The sequence below is a fragment of the Hylobates moloch genome, unplaced genomic scaffold (assembly GCF_009828535.3).
Source record: "Hylobates moloch isolate HMO894 unplaced genomic scaffold, HMol_V3 SCAFFOLD_44, whole genome shotgun sequence".
In the NCBI taxonomy this organism is placed as follows: domain Eukaryota; kingdom Metazoa; phylum Chordata; class Mammalia; order Primates; family Hylobatidae; genus Hylobates; species Hylobates moloch.
The window spans coordinates 544,398-556,665 of NW_026652319.1; the positions used below are offsets into that span (position 1 = coordinate 544,398).

At 38.4% G+C, this 12,268-nt stretch overlaps 1 protein-coding gene across 6 annotated transcripts in view; it reads right to left on the reverse strand.

The window, feature by feature from the left end:
• LOC116463605 (interaptin-like) overlaps positions 1 to 12,268 on the reverse strand; it is a 219,127-nt gene that overhangs the window by 203,282 nt on the left and 3,577 nt on the right. For all 6 annotated transcript variants that reach the window (XM_058434757.1, XM_032146789.2, XM_058434759.1 and 3 more), the window contains exon 2: positions 11,958 to 12,049. In XM_058434757.1, coding sequence (XP_058290740.1) covers positions 11,958 to 12,049 — 92 coding nt within the window. The remainder of the gene's footprint in view (positions 1 to 11,957; positions 12,050 to 12,268) is intronic.

Genomic DNA, 12,268 nt, shown 5'->3' on the forward strand with positions numbered 1-12,268 from the left:
CAATGGTGTAATCTTTCAAGACTTTGGTAATGTTCTATCAGGGTTCTCTTCCATAGCATTGACAGTCCTTTCCATAGACTACTGTTGAGGTACTTCCTGACTTCAGAGACAAAGCATTGATGGACTCAGTCTAGAAAAAGCGATCTCCTTGTCCAAGCCTTTGTGTTGTACAACCAAAAGACTAACACCTGATGTTTATCTTTTCCCATCAAGGCTGGAGATTAGCAGTTTTATAGATAAGGGAAGTCCTGATCATAAACCTGACTACATTTGCACAAAACAATAGATTTGGCCTATCCCTTCCTTCCTTAAATCCTGGTGCTCACTTCTCTTCCTTACTAATGTATTTTGTGTCATTTTTTTTTTTTTCCAGAATAGGGCACTTTTGTTTGCATTAAAAACCTGTTTAGGAGATTGATTTGAGTGATAACTCCATCTCCTGTGTAGCATGGCCATCCTCGTTTCCATTAAACTCTTTCTCTACTGCAATGCCGTGGTCTCAGTGGCTTGATTTCATCTGTGTGGGAGGAAGAACCCATCGGGCTATTATAAATTTGGGGGTCTGTCTGGGATCTGCCTTTGTCGGTGCCTGCCTGCAGTTTGTCAGCCCCCACCAGTATGATGGAATTGGAGGTTAGCTCTGGCAGCTGCTTATTTCTCTGGAACTGAAGGCCATGTCTGGTGCTGTCCTTGCCCAGTGAGGCCCTGTTGACCCACAGTGCTTGGGCCTAATTGCAGTAGAGAAAGACATCCTTCCTAGAAAGACATCTTTAAACTGGTGTGCTGAGTATTCTAAGCACAGCCAGAACCTTCTTCCTTCTCCCAGTTGGTTTGGCTCCACTGGGTTTCTTGGTTCTGCTCCTTCAAGGGTCTTGGTTTGGCTCCTTTGGGGGTACTAGCTGGCTCTCCCAAAATAGTAGGAAGACTCTGGGTTTGGGGAGATGTCTTCCCAGTTAGAGAATAAGAGGTTAGTTCAGAAGAATTACTCCTGGAAATTTTTGGTTAGGAATCCTGGTTTGGAAGGCCTTTTTGTTTTTCTTTATCTCATTGTGTGTATTTGTATATATGGAGAGAATTCCCTGAAAGAACTGCTGATGAAAGTCCAGGAGGCTCTACTAGTTTGTCTGGTTGGTCACATTCTGTGAGCCATGAAGAAAGTTCAACAGGTCTAACTCAGGGTGACTATCCACTCTTCCATGTTGCTTAAAGATCACCTGTTGAAACTCCTGGTTGGAGAATATCCCACCCCACTCTGAGTGGACCAAAGACAACATGGGCCAACAGAGGCAAGTTTAAGCCTTGCCAGGTCAATACTTGGATGCTAAGCGGACTGGTGTCTGTGTTTTGTCATGTGTATTTTCCTCTGCCTGGAACAAAAAAATATCATTTTGGTTCCCCCATGTAGCCTGGCTACATCTTGCAAAACGAGGTTTTTGACTATGATTCCATGAAACAGAAAGAGATGATTTTCTTTTGTAATGCAGCGTGGCCCCACAGCTATGGTACAGCAAGCAGCAACACCAAAGCTGCTGAGAGTAAAGGAACCTGGAAAGCTAGCATGCTGGCAAAAGGGTAAGAATTTCTTATCAGCCAGGCTTCTGGCCTCTCTCTGCACAAACTGATGGTAAAAATCACTGTCTCCTTTGCAAAGTCTGATTAATGGGAAAAAAGGATTTGTATGATTAGTCTGAGGTTGTAGCAAATCTCGTGCACTTTGTGCTATGAATATTCATATTGTTTCACTCCTTTCCTCTCAGTTTTTATCTTTATGTGTCTTCTGTCATGGAGAGGGGCACCGTAGGATAGAACAAGGGCCTAGGATCCCTATAAGCCCAAGGCTCAAGCTGGCCCTGTGGGCTGGTCAGTTACAAACTTTGCTGCAGGTCCCTGAAACAAAAACTGGACGAGGTTTCCCTCTCATCTTGTTTTACATCCTTGGGAGCTTGACTCTGTGACCATGTGGAGGTACACTCTCAGTCTCCACCATCCAAAGGGCAGGAATTTTTCGGTTCATGTCAGTATGAGAGGACCAGGTGTCTGAGATGAGTCAGCACACTCTTCATCCCAAATGTGTCATGCCTTTGGGTGAGTCTTGTCTTAAAAGATCCCATTTCTACAGGGCTCTTGTCATCTTTTGTTATCTTAAGCCCATTACAGACAGTGAATTCTTGGGGATGATGGAGATATCTCCTCTATCCCCTCTCTAAGAATACCTCTTGCTTATATGATAAAATCCTGGAACATTAACATCTGGGCTTGTAAAAGACTCAGATTAAGTCACTACTGAAACTGAGTATACCATTTTTTAAAAAGAATTTTAGAAATCTTTTATTCTCCACAATTAAAGTTTTTAAAAAGGATGAATAATGCCATAACTAGCTTCAGAAAATTCTCTCAAGCAGTTACAATCCTTTACAAGCTTGAAAATGACTGCCCCAGACTCCTTCCTGGAAGAGCAATGGCAGCTGCCCCATGCTGTAGCTCAGTAGCTAAGACTACCCTTTTATAGTAGCAGTCTGGGCTCAATTGCTGGCTTTGGGAATGAGTCCTTTCTGGTTGGATACTTGTGGGACTTTTGCCATTTATTGATTCTTTTCTTCTCCATGGACAGCTTCTGATTTCCTGTCTTGAATTTTCTTTTCTCTGAGCTACCTCAGGGGCTATTCTACATATTGTAAAAATGCTTGCAATCTCTTTGGAGACACCTCATGCATCCATGGATAAGTCATAATCTTAGGTAAGACTTACTGGTTTCACTTAGGAGAAGACCTTTGAGGGGGGAAAAAGCTTAAAAGCCAGAGGCTGTTTGTCCTGGCTAGAGTATAGTAATAAAAGATATAAAAGGATTTCTTTAACGAAGCTCTATGGTTAAAAGTTGGCTTAACTAAAAGTTGATATCTACACTATACATATATTTTAAAGGTCTTTATGCTTTTTCTCTTCTTGGATCTTGTTTTTTTTGAGAAAAAGCTTTTTTTTTTTTTTCTTCTTGCTTGGCTGAATTGTTTCTCCATTTACTTCTTTTTGCCAGCCTGGGATTCCTTAGGAGAAACAGAGGAGGTGCCACAGGCCCCATTTGGGGAAAAACCTGTTTTCCTCATGAAACCCACAAAATTGTAAGTAGACAAATCCTTCTCAAAATTTATGACTCTGCTCTGTTTTGCATTACATTATCCGACCTTTTTAACTTTTGAGGATATCAGAAATTACTTTGCTTTGGCTGGGCTTGGTGGCTTAGGCCTGTAAAACCAGCACTTTGGGAAGCCAAGGTGGGTGGGGTCACCTGAGGTCAGGAGTTCAAGGCCAGTCTTGAACATGACAAAAGCCCATCTCTACTAAAAATACAAAAATCAGCCAGGCATGGTGGCACATGCCTGTAATCCCAGCTACTCGGGAGGCTGAGGCACAAGAATTGCTTGAACCCAGGAGGCGAAGGTTGCAGTGAGCTGAGATTGCACGACTGCACTCGGTGACAGAGTGAGACTCATCTCAAAAAAAAAAAAAAAAAAAAACCGAGACAGGGAAAGACGGGGGGGGGGGGGGGGGGGGAGGGAGGGAGGAAGGAAGGAAGGAAGGAAGGATGGAAGGAAGGAAGGAAGGAAGGAATTGCTTTATGAGAGAGGCTTTATGAGAGAACTTTTAGCCTTGGTGTGTAATAGCTAGGTAAGAGATATACTCTTAGGGATGGCTAATGGCAGATGCTTATAATTGAGTTACTACACGGTGATACTTGGTTCTTTGCACACTGAATAAGAAAACCATGCTCTTGGGCACCTGGAAAGTATGGATTGGGGAATGGACTGATTACAGATTGAGCTGATTGGCTTTGGGTTGCCCACTAGCCTCAGCGAAAATGTCCTTGCAATGAGATACACCATAAAATCACTATCTCGTCCTATAGCGTTTGTCTTTTGGGGCACCCAGGATTAGGCATAAAAATAGAGCCCTTGATTTTTGGGGATCTATCTTACGGTTCTGCCTGTCAGGCCCTGGAAGCTGCACGCTTTCTTGACCCTGTTCCTTGAAGGGCTCCACCCTGAAGCCACAAATCCAATTTAGAAATTTACATATTTAAGAAAACCCCCATTGGTAAGGGTGCCTGCCTGTGTATATTAGAAACTATTATCATACAAGGTTTTGGCTTAATGTCTCAGCTCTGTGCTTTTTTTTTTTTTTGAGATAATAAAGGTTAATTATTATTATTATTTTTTATACTTTAGGTTTTAGGGTACATGTGCACAATGTGCAGGTTTGTTACATATGTATCCATGTGCCATGTTGGTTTGCTGCACCCATTAACTCATCACTTAGCATTAGGTATATCTCCCAATGCTGTCCCTCTCCGCTCCCCCCACCCCACAACAGTCCCCGGAGTGTGATGTTCCCCTTCCTGTGTCCATGAGTTCTCACTGTTCAATTCCCACCTATGAGTGAGAACATGCGGTGTTTGGTTTTTTGTCCTTGCGATAGTTTACTGAGAATGATGGTTTCCAGTTTCATCCGTGTCCCTACAAAGGACATGAACTCATCATTTTTTATGGCTGCATAGTATTCCATGGTGTATGTGTGCCACATTTTCTTAATCCAGTCTATCGTTGTTGGATATTTGGGTTGGTTCCAAGTCTTTGCTATTGTGAATAGTGCCACAATAAACATATGTGTGCATGTGTCTTTATAGTAGCATGATTTATAGTCTTTTGGGTATATACCCAGTAATGGGATGGCTGGGTCAAATGGTATTTCTAGTTCTAGATCCCTGAGGAATCACCACACTGACTTCCACAATGGTTGAACTAGTTTACAGTCCCACCAACAGTGTAAAAGTGTTCCTATTTCTCCACATCCTCTCCAGCACCTGTTGTTTCCTGACTTTTTAATGATGGCCATTCTAACTGGTGTGAGATGGTATCTCATTGCGGTTTTGATTTGCATTTTTCTGATGGCCAGTGATGATGAGCATTTTTTCATGTGTTTTTTGGCTGCATAAATGTCTTCTTCTGAGAAGTGTCTGTTCATGTCCTTTGCCCACTTTTTGATGGGGTTGTTTGCTTTTTTCTTGTAAATTTGTTTGAGTTCAGTGTAGATTCTGGATATTAGCCCTTTGTCAGATGAGTAGGTTGCGAAAATTTTCTCCCATTTTGTAGGTTGCCTGTTCACTCTGATGGTAGTTTCTTTTGCTTTGCAGAAGCTCTTTAGTTTAATTAGATCCCATTTGTCAATTTTGGCTTTTGTTGCCATTGCTTTTGGTGTTTTAGACATGAAGTCCTTCCCCATGCCTACGTCCTGAATGGTATTGCCTAGGTTTTCTTTTAGGGTTTTTATGGTTTTAGGTCTAACATGTAAGTCTTTAATCCATCTTGAATTAATTTTTGTATAAGGTATAAGGAAGGGATCTAGTTTCAGCTTTCTACATATGGTTAGCCAGTTTTCCCAGCACCATTTATTAAATAGGGAATCCTTTCCCCATTGTTTGCTTTTGTCAGATTTGTCAAAGATCAGATGCTTGTAGATACGTGGCATTATTTCTGAGGGCTCTGTTCTGTTCCATTGATCTATGTCTCTGTTGTGGTACCAGTACCATGCTGTTTTGGTTACTGTAGCCTTGTAGTATAGTTTGAAGTCAGGTAGCATGATGCCTCCAGCTTTGTTCTTTTGGCTTAGGATTGACTTGGCGATGGGGGCTCTTTTTCGGTTCCATATGAACTTTAAAGTAGTTTTTTCCAATTCTGTGAAGAAAGTCATTGGTAGCTTGATGGGGATGGCATTGAATCTATAAATTACCTTGGGCAGTATGGCCATTTTCACAATATTGATTCTTCCAACCCATGAGCATGGAATGTTCTTCCATTTGTTTGTATCCTCTTTTATTTCATTGAGCAGTGGTTTGTAGTTCTCCTTGAAGAGGTCCTTCACATCCCTTGTAAGTTGGATTCCTAGGTATTTTATTCTCTTTGAAGCAATTGTGAATGGGAGTTCACTCATGATTTGGCTCTCTGTTTGTCTGTGATTGGTGTGCTTTTAAAATATAAGTTCTCTATCCTGTTTCACCTAGGAGCTGTCCCTTTAGAAATGCAAATTTAGAGTTGCCTAGCTGACAGTTGTTTAGGGCAGGGAATAGGTAATCAAGAAACTGATAGTCTAAAATAGGAAATAGAAACTTAAAAACTGGCAAACAAAAAAATCTTACAACTACCAGATCCATTTCCTTCCATGTAATTATATGTGTTGTGTGTGGGATGTTTATATAAAAGAACTCTAATTAACTGGTTTAGGGAAGAATGAGTCCTAAAATAAAATATTTTGTCAGAAAAATAGAAAATTTAATGCCTTTTAGTGTAGATGACTTTAGAAATCTTTGTTAAGTATAGCTTTAAGAATTATTGGTAAAATAAAAACATCTTCAAAATTTAGACATTTGATCTAAAGTAGGCAGACTGAATACTGTCTTTGCGATACGTTTTAAGGTTATAAACTACTTCTATGATATTTTTGAAAATTGACTTGTCTATTCTTCAGCCATTAGATTTTAGGTAAGATCTGGGGACATATGGAGTTAGCCCTGTCCTCCGACTAGCCTAGGAAGAGTCAGTCACTGTCTGAAGCTCTGTCCTTGTCCTAGGCTCTGCAATCTGATACATGGTTAAAATTACTTACTTACCAGGTTCCTAACCAGAAATAAAAGTCGCTAAGAGTTAACATATTAACATTGAGACTACTAGAGAAAGTTTATATACAAGTTATATAAAGAAAGTAGAATGTGTTTTTGTCTTGGAAATATGGCTTTTGTTCAAAGGAAAGTAATCAAGTTGAGTTTGGAGATTTTTGAGGATTGTCCCAAAAAGATATGACAATACTGAAGGTTTAAGCAAGTTGTAAAAGATTTATAAAAGATTGATCATGTAAAGGAAGCTCTGTGGGTGTGAGCAAAATAGCCAAAAGTTAAAGGTGATTATTTAGTTTTTCTATAAATTAGAACATTAAAATAGAAAGCACACTGTTAGAAGGCCAGAATCTGGATCCATGTGTCAGAATAATGGTTTTCTTAGAACACTGATCTGCTCTTTAATAAATTATAAAAAGTTATGGGGGGGGGGGGTTATGAAAATCGTACCTTATGGTCAAACTGATTAAGACTGTATATATTTGTTTATAAGGTTTTATTAAAAAATTGGGCCTAACATTAATAGTACATTAATACAAAGGTAAAATTTGGTTTTCTTCTTTTGAACAAAGTTTTTTTGTAATACTGAGCCACAATGAAAGGTTTTTGCCTTTTAAGTAAACTGCAAAAAGAAAAAGAAAAAAAGGGGAAAGAGAGATTTAGGTAGCCACATGCTATCTTTATTGGGTATGCTGTTTAAGTTTTTGCCTTTTGAAATTTTTGAGTTATCACTTCTGCTAAATGAATAACCAATGATACTATTTTGTAACAGTAAGTATTCTAAACCTTTGATATTTGACAAACCTTCCAAAATCAAAATTTCAAGTTCTAAATTCAGTCCTTTTGATTTCACTAATTTTTTCAATATTAGGTCCCCTGAAGTCCAAAAGAGACATCTGGCTTATTTGGCATGTTGACATCATAGAGTGAGCACTGTCAAGTATGAATTGGTATTCGGCTTTCTGTAGGCTGTATTTATATGAAAGTGTTATTGGTATGTGTTCCAGAATTGTGCAAGATTCTTATAATTTCAATATGACTTAATGTATGTTATCAGTAATAATAATTGTTATATTAAATTGTATGTCACAAAAATAACCAAATTTCCCTGTTAATTGAGTCTTAAACCATAGCTGTTCTAAGCCTCTTGTCATCCACAGTTATTTTTACTTTGATCCTTTTCAAAAGGTGATTTTATAATCAGCTATGGGACTCTAACAGGTGCTCTTGAATGCAGATTTCTGATATCTTTAAAGATTGTGCCATTAATATAGAGGGAAAAACTTCTAGGACTCTCAGGAAGAGCTGAAGTATTCATGAATATCAAACAGAACAGGAATTAACTGTATGGACTGAACTAAGAGAATAATGAAATAATCTTTCTATGACTATTTGTTTGAAATGTTTCTGATCCTTTTTGTTTTTCAGGGTCAAAAATATAACAACTTTCCTTTTGAGCTGTTTACAGCTTTTAACAATTGAATGAAGCATATTTCTATCTGCAAACTTTGGAGCATATTTCTTTCTCTCTACCTGATTTCTCCAGAATTTTGAAACTAATTATGAGTCTTCTTAGCATATGGCAATATAGTTTTTTGCATAAGTTCAATAAGAATGTTTTTTGTTTTGTTTTTTGCAACAGGACACAACTGGAGATACTGATTATTTTACCAACGCTTTGACTGGAAATGGCATGGTTTCAGGCTGCTTTGAGTAACTGAGGTTGACTTAACAGAGCTGGTAACAGCCCCTTGGAAATACTGGTGTCATACCTTGTCCTTTACAGGGCTCCTAACCTGTAGTAAATAAAGAATGTCACTTTCTGACAGACCCAGGAATCCCAAGTTACTGTGGGACCTCAAGAAGAAAGAAATTCACCCAATTCATACAGGTATGTGCAGGCACAGATGAATCCTTGGCTGGGCTAGAGACTCTTAAAAGGTCTAATCTGAGATTCCTTATGAAATAAATTCCAGCAAAGCCAATTATTTTTATAAAAAGAATCTATGTGGCAAATAACTATTCTCGCTGCATTTTATGCAAATAACCAGGCCAAATATAATGGGCCTGGAACTTATTTTGCAAATAAATTGGTCCTACTATGATTTGTGTTTGGTAGAAATGGGAAACTGGAGAGAGAAAAATTGTTTCAGATAAAAGCTATAGTACAACTGTTATTAGATTCCAGCCTTATCCACTGTGTTTGAGTCTCTGCTAATGACCCCATATCTGATTGATTCTTGGGGTCATTCACCTGTATTCCTTAAGGCTTCAGGTCAGTTCTACAGGGATTCCTGAAGTGAGGACTTTCTCTCCTTATGTTGGAGCTCATTATTTGTCTTATAGTCCACTTGTTCACTTAAGTGCTATATGAAAGCTGTGGATGAGCACCAATGTTTTGTTACGCAGACCTTGGGATCTCAACCTGGCACACATGAATACATACCAACAATTACAAGACAGTTTCACTCCTCTTACCCTGAGGGCAACTCCCACTCCAAACCTGCCCCTGTGAGCAGGAAGAAGTTACAGTGGCTGTCAGCCTTTTTCTATTTCCATAATTCACAGATTAAAAAATAAGGTATGATGAAACCCAAAGGAGGGGGATTAAAACTGTCTTTGCAAAAATTGTTAACAGTGAGAAAATTCTGACCTAACCAATTCAGTCTTGACTTTAACCTCCAAACTGCCCTTGGTCATTTGATACGGTTTGGCTGTGCCCCCACCCAAATCTCATCTTGAATTGTAGCTCTCACAATTCCCACATCGTGAGCATGACCTGATGGGAGATAATTGAATCATGAGGGTGAACCTTTATCATGCTCTTCTCATGATAGTGAATAAGTCTCACAAGATCTGATGGTTTTATAAAGGTGAGTTCCCCTGCACAAGTTCTCTGTTGCCTGCCAGCATGTTAAGACATCCCTTGCTCTTCAGCCATGATTGTGAGGCCTCCCCAGCCATGTGGAACTGTGAGCCAATTAAACCTCTTTCCTTTATAAATTACCCAGTCTCAGGTATGTCTTTATTAGCAGCATGAGAACAAACTAATATGCAATTCCTGGGTGTGGGCCAATCTAACTTTGGGAGAACTTTATAGTTTAAATAATATCCCTTAAACTAAGCCATCTTTGTAAAACTAATAAAAGCCAACAGGTTAAGAGAATTAGAGGGGTCTGCATTCTGCTAATATATAGATGTAAATGACTAGGAGCCATTATTCCAATGGATTTGCAACTTCCCTAATTATTCCTGTAATTAACATCACTATTGTAGAACCTACAATTGGCCTTTGGAGATGTTTTCTCAAGCTTTTGTACTTCTAATGACTGATGTCCCACTTGGACTCTGTCTTCACACACAGACCATTTTCTACACCCCTATGACTGCATCCCCAATCAATCAGCAGCTCCCATACCCTAGCCCCCCGCACCGCCTGCCAAACTATCCTTGAAAATTCCTAGCCTGCAAATTTTTGGAGATTGATTTGAGTAATAACTCCACCTGCCACATGCCACAGTGGCCTCATATCAATTAAACTTTCTTTACTGCAAAAAAAACAAAACAAACAAACACAAAAACAATAAAAAAGAAACCAAAAACCCCCTTTCTTCTCAATGATTTTCTTAATGACATCTGGGAACTTGTCTGCTGCCTCTTGGTCAGCAAAAGATGCTTCTCCTGTTATCTTGACTTTTTCTTTGTTAAGCCAAACCTCTTTTAAAAATTACCAAACCATCCTTTGCTGGCATTAAATTATCCAGCTTTAGATCTTTCACTTTTTTTTTAAGTTGCCATATAATGATTTTTTTTTTCTCTGTGGTTTAAAATCCAAACTCCTTCTCAGGGCATCCAAGATCCCCCAACACCTGGCTGTATCCTAGATTTTCTACTCCATTTCCAGCCTCCCCATTTCCTCCAACCACTAACATCCTAGACTTTTCACCACTCTCTGCTCACTCTGTGGAATGACTGTTTTTTCTTGAATCATATTAGAGTCTACAGGTATGCTTTCTTATAGCAATTCTGCACCCACATTAAAACTGTTTTCATTATAACAGATTTTGCAAAAAGTACATGGTTTTTGCACCTGTTGACATAGCTATAGCTACAACATCATAAATTTCCTTTATATATAAATATATATTTATATATATATAAAATGGTCCTCATACTGGATTCATTTATCTTGAAATAGTGGGCAACCACAGCTGCATACCACATTCTACAGTACATATCAAGCAATTCAACTTTTTATTTGTAATGTCATGACTTTTCTCTGCTTCTTGAAAGTACTTCCAGCATCAGGTAGTGGCATGCTAAATGTGTCCTTTGATGTTATCCAAAGCTTATGAAATTGCACTAAACATGATGAAAAATACACAAGAACTTCAAGATCACTTTTTCCTGAAGGGAAGAACTGCTTACATGGCCATGATTATCACACAGTGTTTTAAGGAGATAATCACAACACTTGCGCTCACTGCAAAAGCAACAGGAGGTGGCTACAAAATTATTACATTAGTATAGTATATACTACAGTTAATTTTATGTAGTTACAATTTAATATTTCATCATTATGTTTATTTACATCTCTTGACTGCAAATAGCACCATGTAGTTTCTTAAGTGTCTGTGTGCATAAGTTTTGATAAATTTTACCTTTTTATAATAGATTTGTGCATATTTTATGGTAGTAAATGATAAAACAGACTAGCGTCTATGTACATTTTATGCATTCATAACATGCCTTTTTCTTAATTTTTTCAATATTTCTAGGCTACTTGGTTCACCTGTGAGTTTTTTTTAAACCATTCCAAATCTTCAAAACATTTTCCAATATATTTATTTTAAAAACTCACATATAAGTGGACCTACACAATTTAGTTCCATGTTGTTCAAGGGTCAACTGCATAAAAGGGGCTTAAAACAGTGCTTGGCACACAGTCAGTACTGAGAATTAATGTTGGTGAAACTGTAATAGAGGCTTAGAAATCCAGCACCATTAAAACACACATGGACGTTTCTGACGCCCGCTCTTCACTAGGGCTCCACAACCACCTGGTCAAATACTGCACTGGAATTAGATATATGTCTTCTTCCATAGTAGCAAAATTCTTTATACTGAATTGAATTCTACAGTTCTGCTCATTATGATAATAATTATTCCCTCTCCCACTCCACCAATTCATTCAGATCCTATGACCAAAATTAATGAATTCACTCCTCTAGGTTTTAGAATTATCTAACTGCTACATGTTCCCACTGTTAGGCTATAGCAACACAATATATCATACCTTTTGGATTTCTTCAGGCAAAGCATGCATGGGAATGTGATGATCCATAACTTCCCAAAATATGGTGAGAGATCTTCGAAGCCAAAGGAAATCTAAGAACATTGATGGCAACAGTCAGAACAGAAATAATGTAGAGAACATTCAAATTAAGATGCTTTATAAATTCTTAGGAGTATTTGGGGATGAATGGTGATAACTGTTTCAACAGATGCTTATTTCATCAGCTCAATGTTAGAAGGTACAGTTAAAGAGTTTTCTCCGTTAGTTATTGGGCCAATAGAACAGGAGAGAACTATAGAGCCTGCTAAGTT